Source organism: Ischnura elegans, chromosome 3 (genome assembly GCF_921293095.1).
Source record: "Ischnura elegans chromosome 3, ioIscEleg1.1, whole genome shotgun sequence".
Taxonomy (NCBI): Eukaryota; Metazoa; Arthropoda; class Insecta; order Odonata; family Coenagrionidae; genus Ischnura; species Ischnura elegans.
In genome coordinates this window covers 39,852,638-39,872,420 of record NC_060248.1, presented here as the reverse complement: position 1 = coordinate 39,872,420, position 19,783 = coordinate 39,852,638, and the positions used below count along the sequence as shown (strand labels likewise).

General features: G+C 36.1%; 1 protein-coding gene across 13 annotated transcripts in view; it reads left to right on the top strand.

The window, feature by feature from the left end:
* Positions 1–18,902, top strand: part of LOC124155679 (far upstream element-binding protein 2) — a 59,031-nt gene extending 40,129 nt beyond the window's left edge. For 8 of the 13 annotated variants that reach the window (XM_046529699.1, XM_046529706.1, XM_046529701.1 and 5 more), the window contains 4 exons: positions 65–234; positions 2,651–2,872; positions 9,174–9,515; positions 10,123–18,902. In XM_046529699.1, the coding sequence (XP_046385655.1) occupies positions 65–234; positions 2,651–2,872; positions 9,174–9,461 (680 nt within the window). In that variant the 3' untranslated portion in view covers positions 9,462–9,515; positions 10,123–18,902. The remainder of the gene's footprint in view (positions 1–64; positions 235–2,650; positions 2,873–9,173; positions 9,516–10,122) is intronic. The other 5 variants (XM_046529708.1, XM_046529700.1, XM_046529704.1 and 2 more) reach the window with 4 other exon arrangements.
* Positions 18,903–19,783: the final 881 nt, after the last annotated feature.

Sequence of the window (19,783 nt, the reverse complement as noted above, 5' to 3'; positions counted from 1 at the left end):
ATGGCTGCTATTTAGAATTATATTATATATTTGCTTGTGGTGTTTTTGTCTGGTCCAAAAACAGATGTTGCCTTTTGGAACACTTCCCAATTTTCCTCAGATGGTGGTGGACAGGTTCAAGTAAATCCTCAGACGGGGCAGCCTGACTACAGCATCCAATGGGCTGAGTACTACAGATCCTTGGGGATGCATCGTGAGGCAGAGATGATAGAGCAACAGTCCAAAGCTAGCAAGGTGAGTATCATTGCTTGTGATATCCTCTTCTCATACTGTATGAGATGTTCCGGATTCATTTTTTATCTAGGGCCACAGAATTATGTAGTTAGTTTATTCATTAGTTGTGAATGCTGACAATGTCACAGGACAAAACATAAGTTGACAAAGTATGGTGGGAAATAGTTCAGCACTTACTTCTCTCCCTCCATATACAGTAGAAGCCTGGGTTTACGAGAATTGCATTTTTGCGAGTGATAGTCTTTGTACCACCAAATGGCATACGTTTTACAGTTAAAATAAATTGATTTAGTGAGGTCAAAAAGTTCCTTCCTCTTTGTACTCGTTTTACGACAGACATTTCTCGAGGGCGATGCACCGCTGACCAAGCATTAACTATTATGTTTTATATTGTCTGTTTATTAAACTAAAAATACAAGATGTGTGTCAGATCTAAAACATATACAGTCAGTTACGTCCAAACATTTACCTGATTTACAGCCTTAAGTATGCTCCGTGCGCTACCATTTTGTTCTTCTTTTGTTATGCCCAGTTATCAGTGGGACGGGAATATACCCCATACCCCAAACTAGGCCTTTATGGCTGTCCTCTGACAATTCTCGGCGGCCGGACTATATGGAGGGGTGAACTCAATGCACCCGATCCTTTGAGCACGATCCAAGGCAGAGGGCTGATGGGGCCTCAGCATTCAGCAGAATAGAGCGATTGAAAAACTTCTACCATCCTGTGGACTGGATGTGCCCGATTACACGACAACGGAGAGTTGGGGTGCGGGTAAGGGGTGGATCTTACTCACTTGGAGGGGCGGAGTGTAGTTTGAAGTCTTAGGAGTCTAGTAGTGTCAGGTTGTTTGCACGAGTGCATTATGTCCTGGAAACATAAATATTTGGGTCTCAATACCAAAATTAAAAGTACAGATGAGTGCGAAAGTAGCTGGACTTTTAAGGACTGATATCGAGAGGCGGCTTGGTGTCTTTTCATTTAGATTGTTCACAATATTAAAGATAAAATTCGTGCAGTAGTGAATGAACTAGGAACACCCTAGCAGCCAAAAACATTCGCGGCATGGGACCATAAATGGAATCTGCACTTTTCCATTGGTTTTGTCAACAAAGGTCTTCCAAGACTACCCATAAATGGTGCCATGTTAAAGACGAAAGCTGACATCATTTCCAATGGGGAGAAATATCTTCGACCACCGAATCATGCCGTATTTCGCTGAACCTTTTCCAACTGACGTACTGGATAAAGATTTGAAAACTCGACAAAACTGATATTATCGGCATGATGTATTCGCAAAATTATCCACAAACGTCCACCTCATTTCAAACACTTGATTAAGAATAATTACACAGTTTTCACAGCTTTATTCAGCGATCAAAAAATACAAGAACGGGAATAAAATCACCGAAACTGGGTAATGAATATGTTATAAAATTGAAAATTTTATTTTATAAAATTGAAAAATTTCTCTCTTCAAATATGTTGATAGTCAACTAGATTGTGCCTGATAATGACTCTTTCGTTGTTTTGCTTCGTTAAATACTGCGGAAACAAAAGAAAACTGTGAATACGAACGATTATGGGACTTCGGTCAGTTTATTCAATGCTTTCAGCTACAATGAGCGCTTGGTTTTGCGAGTAATATCCGAGGGATTATGAGCACTCAGAAAACCGGGCTTCTACTGTATCTTGTTATTAAGTTTCCTAGAAAGCAAGCTGTCTCTCAAGAAGAGATGGAACATTCAAATAGCCAAATCATCAAGCATATTAAATGAGATAGAAACCAATCTTTGGATTACTAGCGAAGGAGATTGTTGGTGTAATTTATGTTACATTTAAATTTCACATCTTCTCAACTCCGCACCTGAAATCTTCATTACTGGAGAAGAAATAAGTGACCAAGAACTAGTATACTTTCAGAATGTTCCCAGAATGTGTCTTTACGAAGTCTGAGTCAGTAATTGTGCTATATGCGTGCCCTAAAAACTTGAAAATCATTCACAACTGTTTTTGATGCACCCTTCATGTTATGAATCGGTAACGTCGCGAATGGAGCGAATCTGCTTACTCACATTCTGGCGTCACAGGCCTTTCTTATAGCGTGAAAGAATTAAGTAATGTATTGCCGACATTAATAACTTCAGCATAACTTATCTAGGCATGTAAAAAAATTACCTTTTTAATTTTATGAGAGAGCCCCATTAGACCCCTATTTTTTCAAGGATATCTCCTGACCTACCAGTGTACGCACCATTATAATGCTAGCAGCTCAAATGTAATACTGGTGTAGTTCAATCATAGAGCTCTCGACTATCCCAGAAAAAGTAATTCCTCATACCATAGTAAATGTTGTTGACTGAATACCATTTGTTGACGTTAGGTCTGACACTATTGAGTTTGGGATGTCTTACAGTTAAACCCACAATTGGCTTACCAGGGCATGCAACCTCAGCCAGGCCAACCGCAGCCTCAACCTGGCCCTGGCGGGCCACAGCCTGCAGGCCCACAACCTGGTGCTCCTACTGCTGCCCAGAATGGATCTCCTGACTACAGTGCCCAGTGGGCAGAATATTACCGCTCTATGGGGAAGATAAAGGAAGCAGAGGCTATTGAAGCTCAAATGAAGGCTGGAAAGGTAAGACATTTTTGCATATTGGCTACTGTGCTCCTTGTTGTGTGGTAAATGTTGTAATTGTGAAGCCACGATAATCTGTTTAACCTTCCTTATCAATCATTTCTCAAGCCTATTCCTTATTCCTTTTTGATCATTCCATTTTGATCAGTTTGATATTAAACTATTATTTCAGCATTGCTGATATTGTTTGGTTGCATTAATATTAATGGGTTCTTATAGGAAGGGTTGTGTGAGTACTCGAAATTTTGAGTCGAGTAGTTGGTACTCGACTTGAGTGATTCAAGTAGCATTGCAAATATCAAGTGTAGTATTTTCGGTTACAGAGCTGTCAAGGACAGTAAGTTCAGGAATCTGCCGATAGTAGGTGCTATCATGAAACCCATGCAATAATATCGTTTCCAGAGTCAATAAGTCGTTCTGATGCCTTGGCCGTGAAGTCTCAGCTTTCTGTGTACGTAGCAGTTAGTAGTCACTGTGGGTGGCAAAAACCTTACTGTCAGCCGCGGTGGCCGACCGTCTTCCGACCAGGTGGCATATTTGGAATAATCTGAGTGAACCTCGGTGTCACTCATACTTAGCTCTGCGAAACTTTTATATCCTACCCTGCTTTCTTACCTCAAACATCGACTGAATACGTAAAAATTGTACAGATTTCCAGGAAAAAATATGTAACTTTTAGGTTTTTAGCGGACAGTGCCGGGAAAACCCTGTGTTTGCTGTCACAAGTAGTGCCATCATTTTGCCTATTTGAATATTACCCACATCCTGTGTTAATTTTCTTATTCCTTTGCTGCATTTTGTTTCCTTCTTGAACTAACAAAACGAGAGTTGCTAAGGTTGATTAAACAAAGTGAGAATTTGAGAAAAAAAAATTGATTCACAAGGCTAAAGCTAAGTTCACTTCATCCAATTAAATTCCATGAAGATTCAAGATCCTTAAAAAACGTTGATATAATTTTTAATAAAAATTCTCATAGTTCTCAAGTATGGAAATTTTGTCAAGGAAGTACTCATGCAGCCACACGAGTAGAGAAAGACAATTTTCTGCAGGCAGTAGTACTGTAACAGGGATATGTCAAAATCTGCTACTTAAGCATTTAGAACGATTGCTTTTTCTGCATGAGAATTTGAAAGGATGAAATATATTTTTGGATTCATTAACGTATGTAATCTTTATTAAAATACTGCAAGTGCTTTTACTCAGGGCTCTTTCTAGCAGTTTATATACATTTAGAAATTAAATTGACGACACATTACTTTAGGTTAATTTGTTTCATTTGTACATAAGGAACTATTTAATACATTCATCTCCTTATTCTGACTCAATTACTATCAACATTCCCATTTTCTTTAGCATTTTACATCAAGCTAAGCATTCAGAATAGAATATTCACAAGGGGGTTGGAAAAATGGGAATAAGTTCGTACAAACATAGTCACATTGCCAGATCCGGAAATGACCAAACTGGACTCAACTCAATACTCGCAAGCAGTTTTCTACTCTACTCAGTATCAAAAAGCACTACACGCACATCCCTATTTATAGGATGTCGTTTGTTTATGTGTTTCAAATAAAGGGCTGTTATATTTCTCGAAATAAGCTGTCCCCGACTTTCGTACACAATGCGTTCCCGAAAACTTGTACGAAAGTCGAACCATTGACTTCCATACTAATTAGGGGTTACGTTCCAAAAGAGCAGAATTTACGTACTAAAACCTTTTTTTTCACGGAATTCATTTCAATTGACTTAATTTTAATAATATATTAATAAAACTCCTCAAATCATATAATTTATTTCAAAAATACGCAGAAAATGCAAATATAAGTTTAAAAAACAAGAACTCCGTTGGCTATCGAGTGAGACTTCCTCTTGGTGTTTAAGTTGACATTCCACTTATTACGTCCACTATAAATAAAAGGACATATCAAGTAGCATAAAAAAATGTATTCATTGAATCCGCACTCTGGATACCTTTTAATTTTTACACCAAAATTCGATGTTTGGCAGGTGACATTCGTGATCGCGTATATTCCGCATGTTATTCAAAAAAGACAAAAGACAAACGGAATTCGGGTGATATGTCGTGCAATATCGTTGCTGAAGGTTTACATGAATTAAACAGCACTCAAACGAAAAAACACAATTAGAAAGAAGGTCTTACTAGTTTTATTGAAAGCTATTCGATGATGTCTAGTCAACTTCTTTTGAAAAATATCTTCAATGAAGGCTTTCCTCTTCTCTTGATAAAGGAGCCTATAGCAGGCAGTCTCTCTCCCAAATAAATCACCTAGATCAGAGTCAATTACCAACAATTCCCTTCATTATATACGTTCATATTGTTCGCATATACTGCCGATACTGCAATTTGAAACAATTGAATGTTGGGATGCGCAATAAACATAGCGGGAATTTTAAAAAAATTACAGACCAGCGTCCGAAAGTCCGAATTTAGCGTACGAAAGTCGAGTAAAAGGTGTCAGTTTTGAACGTACGAAAGTGCGAATTGTACGAAAGTCGAGGACCGCCTGTACTTTATTTGAAACACTTAAACGAATGATAACCTTTACGAATCCATTAACTTCAATGCATATAATCAATATTAGCAACAGCTCATCTCCCAGTGACGCTCACATTAGACACAGGTGCTGCTATCCCATTCTAGCTTTCAAACCTGTACCAACATTAACACGTTGCGTACGGATGGCAAGAATTCTCGTCATTTTTTCCCGAACGTTCCGGACGGATGACGAAGATTCTCGTCATTTAGGCGCGTCAACCTAAACAATTTTAAAGCGTACAATACGTATTCGTTAGTACGTTTTCAGTTGTTGTTCATTATTCATAATGAATTGATGCATGATAATATTTGATTGGGTAAAGTTATATTCTAAATATTAGCTTTTCAACCATGTTTAAAACAAAGGCATTACGCCCTAATAGGCACATATTTCCAATCTCAACACCTCCTCCCAGAATTTCTAGGAATTTAAATACCCTGGTACGCAACGTGTTATGGCAACTAGTTTTTTTTACTAATGGGGCACAGGCGATGTGATAAGAATCTACTGTTAACATTTTGTGAATAATGATTTCTAATCTTTGTTTCAATTATTTGTTCTGGCTTTCTTCTCCGTTTGGATCATCAGGATTGTTTCCTGAAGCTCTGTTGTTTTTGTTGTGATTCTCTCTTTTGTTAAGGAATTAAGTTTAAATGTAAAATTTGCAATTTGATTTCACGAATAATGATTGGAAGAAGGTGTATGAAAAAAATTGAATGATAGAATAATTAAATTTTCCTATGATATTATTGCCTAAAAGTTGAATCTGACACCATATATGGTGAGTAGATAAGTAGTGGTCATGATTTTGTATTGAGTGTTGACAGTAAGCATTTTTCTTATCTTAAATTTTCAGTATCTTATGTAGCCATATTCTCTCTTGCTCATTTTAATCACATGTTGATAATTAATGAAGAAAGTGCTTTCTATAAAGGCTGCTACAGAAGCCAGAGACTTAATTCAACTGTCAATGAATTAAATTTAAATTTTATTTCAGGAAAGACAATTTTTGTTCATTCATATTTGCTCCAAAATATTTAAAGCCATTTCTCTGTGCATTTTTCACACTGTTTACCCTCTGTTGATATCAGGATTATATTAGTTGCCAGTCAGCTAGACAAAAAATGCAATTCTTTTTGTAACTATGTTAAGTCATGAAGATAATTCTAAAAGTGTTTTTTTTTTTTACCCCAGCAGACCATTTTTACTGGTTTCCTTAGTAATTCACATTAATTGTATCAAGCTGAGCTTAATCAATATTTAGCTGATAATTTTAGGTTTTATTATGTAGTGCCCAGACCTATTGTTAGCCTAGTTGGCCTCTGATAAGGTTAACTTTGTTCTACTGTGCTTTGTTTTAAGTAGAAATGTGCCTCTTAAACAGTTCCTTGGTGCCTAAATTAATTTTGCCTTGCATTCTATAATGAAGTTTAAATTGAGCTCTAGCCCGGAATACATACAGTGAAACCTCTCTTAAATGAAACTCGAGGGACTGAAATTTTGCAGTTTCATTGATCGGGAGTTCATTCCCCGGAGGTGATATGCACGTTGCATCATCCTAGGGGCACAGAAATTGAAGCAAGTCTGCATGCGCTTTCTTCATTCTACCTTTGCATACTTCAAAACAGTGCTGATTTCTTCAACTGCAATGCAAATCGACAACATTTAGGAAGCCTCAGTTCGTATTATTCACTCGCTTTGCGTGCTTTTTAATCGGTTTTCTAAAATGTATGCAGCGTGGCGGTGAGCGCGAGGCCATCCCTTTATTCTCAATATTTGAAATAGAATACATATGTTCGCGAGGTTTACTCTGAACAATTAAGAATTCGATTTGACTATTACTAATATAAAGTTAAGGTAGCAGCGAAGAGAAGCGGAACTCTTTCCACCCTTATGGGGCGTTGCATTCACTGAAGGTATTATTTAATTTCGGATCCAGATCCGATGTCTTCCTCAACTTTGGATCCGATGAAGTGCAATATCTGCGGATATTTGGATCCGATCCGACCATCCCTAATCACAATGTATTCCAAGTAGAAATATTCAAAGTCAAAATTATTACAAAAATCAACGATGATATTTAATAATCTCATAAGGAACCTAACCAATACTAAGCTAAGTACAAAGCTGTGTTTGCCTGCCAGCACCAAAAATGATTTTTGAGAAATTACTCTCTCAGTCAACCAATGCAATCGCAACAACCGCCGATTAGCAAGAGAACTGTCCAAGCCACGAACAGTGGAAGAGTGGAGGGGGAAATTATACAAGGCATTGAGGAGAGTGGTTATCCTGCAGAATGCAACACTGCATCACAAGCTTGCATTAACTTATTATTGTGAAGAACTGATCTGTACTCTGTTCATTTTATCTCTGCGGGTGAGCTGGTGAGGCCAAAGCAAGTGGTGAGGGAAATGGGAAAGCAAGTGAGGAGGGGAGGGAAAGTTTCTCGACCTGTGACTTTGCATTTGCCAATCAGCAAACAGTAGGCCTGACCTCAGTGAGTCGCTCTGACCTCCACTTAGTGAACATTGTCACTCTGCTTGTGGAACAGTGTTGCCAAGCCTCACGCAGTCTCCTTGTATGTGACTAAGTATGCCTTCCACCAACTGTGCCTCATTCCGCTCAGTAGCTGACAATGTCATGGGCTTCTGTGAAAGGATTATCCCCAATGCCTTCCAAGTGAGTAGCTACATTGTCTCGGTGCCGGGGCTAAAATACCTGTGGCCACCTATGACTCACACGTTTTTAGTGACTAAGTAGGGTGGTTATGTACATTAGGCAACGTTATGTTCGCTCCTCTATCTCTCAGTACTACCCCTCCCCTATCAGCAAAGCCATCTGAGAGTGTCGGGGCTCTCACGAAAGCTCACCCGCAGACATGAAGTGAACAGACTACAGCTTGCAACATAGCCAGAGCCGAAAAAATTGCTGTTCACAGGAAGAAAGAATGGGTGAAACATTGAACAGTTCCTGACTTCACACAGGATTAAATGGTCTTTTGTTCAGATTATGTCCAAAATGCGAGTTCCTCTGCGGCTCGTTGTGTCGCATTGGCAAACTCCGAAGGCAAACTCCATTGACAAACTCCGAAAAAACCAAAATTTGAAATTTCGGGTGCACTTGAATTCTTTTAAATGTTCGTATCTCTGAAAGTTCATAAATCTAATGTGCGTAGGTAGAGGACTAACTGTACGTCCAATTGACGAGCGTTAATGAGTGGGTCACCATAACTCCACAGGAATGAAGCTTATTATATGCTATTGCGTGCACGTATTGAAGTATCTCCTACTGAAGTAAGAACCAAAATTGATACTCTTGGACACAGTAAAAAAAGATAACTTAAACGTAGATCAATGATGATAACATAGCGTAGTGTATATCCACCTAAAATGCCGTAGCTTTTTCGTGGAACTTTGTAATAAAATTCATTTTGTAACCGCCGGGACTGGGACTGAGGTTCGTAATTTTCTAATAACATTTCTTTTATATTAGATTAAATAGGCCTTTTCGTCAGGACCAACAAATTGCTTCGTAATAATGTTGTTTGTATTAACGAGAGTCTACTGTATCAGAAATTGGATCATATTTTTTGGTATTAGGTGTTTTAGATCGGTCACTCGTAATAATGAAATTTTACTGTGTTGGTAGGCATAGCAGTCAAGGATATATTGATAAGGAATTGAATTGGAATTGCTAGTTTTAATGATTGTGTAGCTGTGACAAGAGCAAATGATTACTTTAGATGGCGAACTTTCAGCCTGGGCAGCCAACAGGTGGCCCTAATCCTCAGCAGCCGGGAACGGGTGCTCAACCAGGCCAGCCAGGACCTGGTGCCGGTGCGGGAGGCCCTGCTGCCGGCCAGATGCCAGCGGGACAAGCTTACCAACCATATGGTTATCCTGCTGCTGGTTACTATGGAGGTGGTGGCCAGCCAGCTGGAGGACAACCAGGAGGACCGCAGGCACAGCCTTATAGTTATCCCAACTATGGAGGATATGGAGGCCAGCCTGGTGGGCCAGAAAACCAGTGATGTGTTTATGTACATTCGTGCCCCCAAGGAAAGTGATGGGGAAGTGTCAGGACCGTAAGTATTGCTTGGTTAATTACTTAAAGGGGCAGTCTGTGTACAGTTTCATGATATTTTGCTCTTAAAGCAGTACTGAAATTTTATGATAAGTATTTGAGCCTAGAACTTGACCACCACTTTTGCCATTGATTGAAACCATGAGTACAGTTCATGGCAAGTTCTTCATATCAGCCTTTTCTGGTTTAAGCATAAATTTTTGAAGCATTCTCTGTCATTCTGGAACCTGTCATTCCACACTACCTTATTTTTTTAATATCATCAGTTGATAGAGATTTAGATAGTTATTTTGAGGAAAATTTTGGGTTTGGTTGTACCTTATCCCACTGTCAATAGCTAGGTGACATAAGAGAAGTAATAGTGAGCATCAAGGCTTTGCTCCTATTGCCATTATCACCAGCTTCATGGTCACAAAAGATGGCCTCCTAATCCAAATTAGGAAGGGTCGTACTGTGGTGAGTATCCTTAGGTGGTCAAGGTAAGAAAGGCTAAAAATAGTATGTAAGAGCTAATAATTAGATCATAAGTTCTTTTACAGGTTATTTTTTTTTGCTTTTTTTATTATGTGAGGGGACAGTGCACAAATACCATGTTTGTCTTTTTTCAGATATATGCCCCCATGTGGTTGAACCCCAGATAAAGATTCTGCCTCCAAATGAGTGAAACATTGTGTGATTCTGCATTGTAGATGTTCACAGAGAGATGAAACAAAAATATGTGTGTGTGATTTGTGTCTATGCTCACATTACTCTAGAAATAAGGTGTGTACTTGATATTGAAAGTAAACATTAAAAGATGGTAGTATGAGATGTGAGAAAAACTTGAGAAAGATGGTGCCTCTTGTTAATTGCTATTTGTTCATTTTTGCCATGGGGGAGGTGGTGTATACATGACCGGAAAGAAGCTAGTTCTCTCCACGACTATTCCGCTAAAGTGTAAAGACCAACCTATGGGCAAATGAAGAGTTTTTTTGACTCATGCCCTTAACAATACTTAAATTCCTCTAGGCCTGCCTCCCCCATAGCTGTTTCCTTTTCACGTACTGGATCACACATTTCTAGGAAAGGTGAAGTCTGAAATCATGCATAGGGTTTTTCATTTAGATTATTATTATTATTATTATAATTTCACAAAGGTTTATAACAACCACAAATGTATGGCTTTTAATTTCATGTGCATGTAATGTTTTGTTTTCTATTAAATAACTGTGTAGGATATGAAAATGTTTTAGTACTGTCAATAACCAGAAAAAGGAAAATAAATTCAAGAGGATACTTTGGGAAGAAGTTATTGATATTCGGAACCATTCGGGGTAAGAGTGTTTTCAGCTTGGTATGTATCACACACAGTTGTGATCAGTTATTTAGTTAGGCTCTTAGTAAGCAAGATGCTGCTGTTGGTGATTTCATTCTTAGCAACTCCAAAGTAAGCACCAAGGAAGGTGGAAGTGAATTGTTAAGTACATTTTGTAATGTAGATAAAATAGGCTTTCTGTTTCTGGTGTTGAGATTCATTTTTCCTGTGACCCTTCTTTTCCTGTCCGCAAATATGGTATATGCCTAAGTTATTTGAGAAGACTTTAAAGATGAAATAGTATTATTTACATTGTGTGATTTGATTGAATATTATTTAGTGTTGAATTATTTTCAATTTCATAATGAATAGAATGATTTTTTACAAAACGCTTTTTATATTCTTTAATGTCAATTTATTGGGATAATTGTGGACATTGATTTCACTAAAATCCTAACTACTGCATTCCTGCAAAGATTTTGTTGTATGTTTACATTAACTGCATTGGAAATGATCTGAAAGTGACTAGAATGAACATCACTAGTATAAAAGCTCTCATCAGAAAGTTATTATACTAATCTAAGCAGAATTTATTACTAACAAAATTGTTGTGTGAAATATTAAGCAAGTTTTCCATCATATGCATTTACTAATTGGTGAAATTAGTTTGACAATATCATTCTCTACATGTCAGAAGCCTGGTAGAGAATACGAGATTAATTTAAAAATGTGTCATTGAAAAACTGCCTTGGTATTATGGCAAGTTCTGTTTCTAAATAATCTTAGTTGTCCTTTTGTAACAAACCCTAAAAAAAGCAATAGAAATACAATATTGGTACAGAATCATCCTCTGCCGTATAATTCCGAACAATAAGATGAGAAAAATTCTCTTGGCGTAAGGGTGACCAGAGAAAAGAAATAGAATTGTCTGGAATTGGTGTTAAAAGTTGCTGACTCATTACTTGTATAGATGGGAATATTTTAGAACCCTTGAAAGCATTTTTAGTGAAGTTAATATTGACTGTTTCAGTATGTATTCTTATTTTGGAATATATACATAATAATTTTTTAATACAGGGTTCTGATAATGGTTTTTTGTGAATTGGAAAAGCCTTTGGTATTCAGTACCATGGAATTTTTTCTAATGTGCTGTAAGGTTCATTTTTCTTCGAGGTGTCTAAATATTCTTTCCTATCTGTAATATATTTTTGGATACACATTTCCCTTATGCGGTCAGTATCCATAGGTTTCTGTTATAATTATTTTGAAAGGCCATTTCTATTGGGTCTATCTTTCTATGCAAATACATACAATCTTTGATTTGTGGTAGCATTTAACTTATATTAAATTGATTACTATAGAGCTGCTTGAAGTGATTTGATCTTGAGGGTAGTCTTTATAATTCAGTTTTCTTGAGATTTTTGTAAGATTAACCTAAGAATCTAACATATTTGCTTAAATAGATCTGCGTGGTAATTACAATTAATTTCACACGGAGTTAGAATGGTAATCTGAGACACAAGGTTTTTTCTAATTGTGGGATAATTGGTTATAACAGCAAATATCCTGCATTTCATTTGGCATTCAATATTCACAAGGTGTGAAAATAAAATCTTTTTAACTTTTAAGAGACATTTTTTATGCATAGACAGATACATTTATTGCTTATACAATGATTCTGATTTTCTTTGCGTTATACTGAAACTGCATTATGCCATTAAAAATGCGAGTCTGCGGTTAAGGTCCACATTTGTAAGGGAATACTGAACTAGAGATATGTGGCATTGTATTGAGGTATTTTAGTTGAAATGTAAGGAAATAGGCGAGAAGGGAATATCCTTTCTATCAGTGGAAGTGATTTTGCTGTGCTTATTCAACTGTTGTCCATACAGAGTACTCGGATATACCTGCCTATGTGAGAGGGATGTCATTAGTTGTGGCTATCTTGCCCTGAAGATAGCTAAGTGGAAAAGCCTTAAAGACAATTTAGTTTGTTATTGCAGGTTAGCCATGAATTATTTAAAAAAGCACATCAAATGGAAGTTAGGAATAATTCATGTCACTTCTTAAGTTTGTTTGATGTTTTGAGCTGCAGTGCCTTGAAGTCTGTTTAATACTGTTAAGTGATAATGCTGGTTGAATTTTATGTAGTTTTTTGGCTATAAGCCATATCAATTTTAATTTTTAATTATTCAGGGACCAGTTTGAAGGTGATCTCGAGTATCAGCATTTAATCACTAAATTATATTGAAGTGAAAGCGGTGGTAAATGTGGAGCAGGCAACAGGCTAATTGCAAAAAATATTCATAATATAGCTTTCCTCAAGGTTCTCTTGATCTTGATGAACTTTAAAGAATGTTGTCTTGTTAAATGTTGGGGAATCTGGTCACCCTAAATTGTAATCTTGTAAATAATTGTGTTAGCTCTAGTTTGGTACTTAACAGTTACAGTAATCTAAGTCACACCATTCCTGGATACAACTCCTAATATTCAAGGCTAGTTCAAGTTCTACCATTGTTGAGTTTTCACCTACCTCATTTCAGCAGTAACTTACCATCTTTTGCCTTGATGTGACACAACTAGCTTAAGTCGCACAGTATCTTCTATATAGTTGAATTGATATTGTGGAAGTTGTTTATACAAAATTTATTAGGGGAAATCTGTTATGGAAACGGAGTTGAGTCTACTATAATGTTCGGAAATATACGGTAAGTTTCTGTATGATCAAAGGCCTACGGACTATTCAAATCCGTCCTAAGAATGTGTAGGAGAACGAGTAGACCTTAGTTTAGCCTTCTACATTTACATAAACACATTTATATACATTTACATAAGGTTATTTTTAACTTTTAAGTACTTCAAATGGCTTTAGGGTTGTTGCTGTTGTTTAGGAGTAACATTTCTGTGTGTTCATACGGTAAATATATCACTATATGCTGTAAACTTAATGATTCAGCGCTGTTCAATATTGTTTTGAGCAATGCATTTTGTAGAACTAAGTTATGATAAAGTATTGAATATTTTCTGTTATTTTCTCTCTTACCATTCCATTGGGAATTCTGTACATCTTATTCATTCACTTCCTTTGCCACCTTCTGTATTCTATCATTGGGAGAAGCTTTCCTGTTGTTGCTCAAATGCTGTTACTATGATGAATGCATTCTTGTCTTGAGGAAGGTCTATGAATCATTTAAAAATATATTTCCTCTAGCCCTGGTGAACACAATTATTGCATACGTTTTTTGCTTAAGAGTGACATGTATCATTTCTGAAACAAGGCTGTATTGTCAGCATATCTTATATGTTAAATGTGGAACTCAATTGTGGTCCGTGGCGTGCCAATGAGGATTAGTTACAAACAGACACAGCTGAGTAGGGCATTTTTCATGAATGGAAATATAATGACCTAGAAGGAGAAATTCTGGCTTTCAATTTCCTCAATTCTTTGAAGGTTATTGTGAGCAAGGGAGTACATAACTTCATTCTTCTACCGCAAATTTTGCCACACCAAATTTCATTCAGCATAGGTAAACATGCTTCTCCCCATATTGTGAATGCAATGTATTGAAACGTTTGCGTTATTGAAAGTTTTTTTATAAAACTAATATAGCTAATGCATGCTTTTAGATTCAGCAATTGTGTATAACAACTTTTCTTATCATAGAAACTTGGCTTAAAACTGTCTAATGGTGCTCTTGTTCTTTGCTGTTATTTCCGATGCTAACATAGTATTTGTAATGTCCATATATGTTACTGTGATGATTATTGATATCCTAGAAGCATTTGTGAACTTTTTTGGAGGAAGAATGGGAGCTGATGTAATCTATACTACAGTAAAGTTGAATTTAAGGGATTACTTCGTTAATTTTACATTAAATGGTTATTTTTTTACTGTTTAACCCGTAGTCATACAAATTCTTTGCTGCAAGTTTATAATTTGAAGTCTGAAACCACTAAGACATACCTAGAAACTGAAACTTGAAATATTTTCCTCGCTGTGCTTGGTACCTTCACTAACTTATAATTGGAATACAGTTTTTTTTATCGTTTTCTAATTTTTGTTTTAACATGCATATTTATATAAAGGTGTTGGAGTAGTGTAATAAATTGCCTTCTCAACTTGCAAAGCTGTGATCTTAGTAACCTTGACCCCATGTTATCATTTAAACTCATTATTAATAGATATTCCCTTATTTACCTGGGGATTGTGGTAATACGTTTAATGTAAGGGATTCACTTTGTCTTTATGGTTTCTTGGTTATTTTTTTCCTTGTGTATTTAACAGATTTTGACCTATGTTCTGTCTTAAGCTAAGATTTAAAAGTATGTTTATTCTTGTATGCTTGTATGATAGGTTTTTTCCTTTCTCTAGTGATTATCTTAGCTTTGCTTAATGCCATATTCCCTATCTTATTTGCCTTGTCTTTTCTTAGATCTTTGAAATAACAGCTACAGAATTGCATAATTTGTAATTTTGATGAATGCCAATGTTTCATGTAGTGACACTCATAATAATTGCATTTAGTCTGTGTGGCAGATACCATCGCGAGGACATCACTTCATGAAATCTTTGCTTTCTACATTTTATAGCCCATGCTGTGAGGATGGATCACCTATCATTTTTCTGTCCTGCAACTGTAAAACAATGAATGATTGTGGTAGCTGACATTTATTACTTGTTTCATATTCACATGTAATTACATATTTGCATTTTCTACCTGCTGCACATTCACAGACTTAATTTTACTGGATGTTGGCCTCTTTATTTGTTATATTATTTTTGTTGTGATGAAATAGGTTAAGATTGAGCATTTTAAGGCCATTTCAATCAATTGCATGATATGTTTTTCATGTCATTTCAGAGCTGTCTACTTCGCACAAAATTTTCAGATTCATTGCCTGTTTTTATGGATTTAATTATTTCAGGTTCTAATGTTTTTTAATTAAATGAACTCCCAAATAGATATTTCAGGTGACCTGCCAAATGTTCTCGTGATATTGATACTTGATAATCTCGCATTTTAAATTGCTGTAGGTATTTGTTTTGATAATTATCATAAAGACCCATGGCTAGTGAAACCATATTTGCATCTTTGTCAGTTCCATGCTGCAGAATAGAAAGGAAGCGTTGCCTATACATTTTTCCGTCATGTGTTAGGTTATTATGGATTACATGCTGTCTCACTATTGCATTTTGTCAAACTTTCGAGTTTTTTGTGTCTTTTTCATATTGATGCCTGTGGTTTACCTTTTTCTGTGTGCTTATTTGATTTTCGGCTGTGATTCTCATAGTTCAATAGTGGAAGTCTTGTGGAATTTACTTAGTCAATTTGAATTTGTGCTTTATTGTTATCTTGCATTCGTATTTCAAGTGATATTTTCCATTCGATTTTTTTAAGTCATGCCCTCTTTATAGGATTATGCTTAATTACTTTGACTAAAATGCCTGTGTACATATACTGAATTATAGATTATCAGAATTTCCTATGGCGCATATTTGTCTTTGACATATGTTGGTTATTTCTTGTTCTACTGAGAATACTTGCCCCCTACTCTTATTATCCTGCATCGACATTCTCAGGATTTCTTATGAGATAGATTGTCATTGGACATTCTCTGTCTCAATATGCATTTTTACTCGTTTTCAACCATGCCTTTTCCTATTTTGGAGCTTCAGCTCTTGAGCTGCTTGGAGGGGATGGACAAGGAGAATTGTCGAAAGGAAACTTAACAGGTACGACATAGGAGATTTTGGCTATCTCTGAGTCAATTGAATTCCCATGTCTAATACCATCTTAAATCCCATTGCGAGTATTACCTATACACCAATGCTATCGTGTACAATTTTCCTTGCATAGATGATTCTTTTAATGGGATTTTTCCTTTCGTCCTCTGTGAGTGGGAGTTGTATTTCTTCTAAAATATTTTCTTGTTGTTGTTTTTTTTTGATAGAATATCTCAGTGATTCGAAGGATTGAAATGTGATTATTATGCTGCGTTCTTTGGTGATTTCATTTTGTTGGGTTTTTACCTGAGTTAGAATCGTTAGCAGAATTTTAGTACACCATTTAGCTATTATATGAGTGTATGAATAGGTTGCATTCTTTGGACCCAAACAATGTACGTGAACCCTTAACTGAAGAGATGCAAAGTTTTTGCTTTTTATATTCATGTGTCTACACCTTGACAACACACATTATTGTTGATGAGAGAATTTTCTGGGCTTGTCATTTCTTGAGTAGATAATGAAATCATTGTAGATTTATGAAATATATATGAAAATTATTGCCTTGACTTCTGTTACAGCAACTGCCTTTTTAGTTTATTGTCGGCGGAGAATAAAAGAACTTGTGTGTTTATTGTTTTTGTGGCTCATAATTGGTCAGGTCATCATAGTAACATACCTCCCAGTAGTGACTTCTGGGTAGTAATTACTTTTTCTTATAAATTTGTGAAAAAGTATCCATGATATCTGCAAATAATGATAATATGCACTTGTTTAATTCCGATATTGATAGGCTCCATAGGAATTTTCATTGTTTCTTGTCTGCCCAGTATACATATTTACTTATAGTACCTGTTTATATTATTGATGAAGTTTTTGAGTTATATATTATCATGTGGCATTATACCCTATCCCTATTGTCATTTCCAATTTGTTTGGGATTTTATAATCTTTTTTTACCTTCGTTAGGTTTGCTGTAACTGTTGCAATCAGTGCATTGTATTAATATTTAACATAACAGGTTTATACAACGTTTATTTGAGCTGACTTATAGTAGACTGATACTTGCCCATTTGTTTTCTTGTGATGACATTAATTGCTGAGCAACTATATTGTTGCAGGGTTTTTAGGAATGACATTTGTTATGCTTTTTAGCCATGTACAATATAACATATAGTCTTTCAGTTTAGTTTTATTATATGTTAATATGTTTTCTTAGATAATGTCTTGTATTTTGCTCATGGAATATTCCTGTGGTGATATTTGCCAATTTGATATGTAAAAACTGAAATGCATAGCCAAGTAGTTTCCTTTCTAGAAAGTCCTTTGCAAAAATATTGCATCTCTTGATATAATTAGGGTTGATGATATTGCTAGTTTCCAAGTTAAGGATTTAATGATTTCCCTCTTCAACATTTTTGATTCCTTTTATCATCGCAATTGTCTTCAGTTTGTTTGTCATGTGTTAAATACCATTTATTTCTTTGCCTGACATTCAAATATTCTGCAGATCTCTCGAAGCACACTTCTCGGTGCATCCTGTTTGGACTGGCAAAGGAATGGTGAGTGATGGCATGCCAAAACACCGCAATAGGCCTTCCCTTTCAGACTGAATTGGATGTTTGAGTCACCAAGTAAGAAGTACATTTTCCCCATTTTTGGCCATCATATTTTAGCCTAAATTTTCTTGAATTTTTCTCTTGACCTTGTTTTATGACCACATTATACCATGCATAAGTGATTCAGTAGTGTCATTTGTTGAACGGATGAATGTTTGTATGAGAAGTCTTTTGAAGGATATTTTAATTCTTGTTCTTGTCCAGGGCGTGTATGACCTGCAATTATTAATAGAGAGATAGGATGTTAATGATCTCTTATGATTTCACTATATGGATACGTAATTAAGTTGTCAGCTTGTACACTATTTCAATTAGGTTATGGTAGGCACTGTGAGAATAAGAACAAACATTGGTGTAGAAATAATTTCCATAGACCATGAATTACGTTCAATCAGTCAGCGTGAAAATGCAGAACCTGTATTTACCAATGTGAAGTACTGCTAATGTGGAACTGGGCTTTTTGGAAAATTGCCATACTTAAAAAATTCATTTTAACATTAAATTGGCCTCTCAAAGCACAGGCAGCTATTAGTATCCCCTTCATGAAAATTACTAAGTTGATGTGGTACAGTGATTTCTGTGAGTTTTAGGTTTTTTTGTTTTGATGCAGGACTGAAAAAAGTACAAATGGGCTCCCGTTTTATTTTTAAAACTGATAGCCATATTTTTTGAGCACATGCTTTATTAGTCCTTCTACTCTTCTATGAATGTATTACTTCGCCATTATGAAATAAACTACTTCAAATAAGACATACTTTTTTCCTTAAAAATAAGGAAAGAAAATATCTTGAAAACCTGACCAGCCTTCAAAATAACTTGCGGGTAGTAGTAGTAGCAGAGATGTTGGCGAGTGCTTGGTGACTGCGTTGCTGTGGTGGCATAGCATTGGTGTTCGCAGGCAAGTATGTGAGAGAGGTTATTCCATTTGGTGAGAACATTTTAGGTAAGTATTATGAAGTGTTGTGAGAAAAATTAATTTGCACTTAAACAGCTAATCTAGAAAGTACAAGTTCAGACAGTGGAAATAGAAGAAAATAACTTTCTCAAGTAATGTTCTAGTTTCCAAGTCGCTCAGTTAATTAGCCAGACTTTCTCTTCCTTTATCTTACCTAGATGCGACGTGAAGTTAATTAGTCCTGTTTATTCCACTTAATACTTTGTGTCACAGGATAAAGATCCCAGTCAGTACTATCCTACCACATGATCACTACCAAGCTGGCTGTTCAGTGCAGTGATCTTTGCTGTAGAGGTACTTCAGCCTTTTTTCAACCAATTTTAGGTGTGCATGGAATATAACTATGGGCATCTTTTATTGTAAAAATACTAGACAAAATATTCTGGGGCTAGGGATATTCGTTTCAGGGCATAAGACTGTGAGGAGAAGGATGTTAGGTAAATGGTGGAGAGGAAGGAAAAGAATAGGATTATTAGAGAAAATGAAAGGGAATGGTCCATACAGCGAATTTTAAGTAGATAGTGAATGGAGGGAGTCTCGCAGAATACTTAAGTACTCCATGGAAACATACCTTATCCAGTTGCAAACAATAATAATTTCTGGCCATTCCCAATTTTTCTGTAGCATAACAAATTGTAGCAGGTTGCATTGTGAAAATGTGAACTATAGGGAAAGA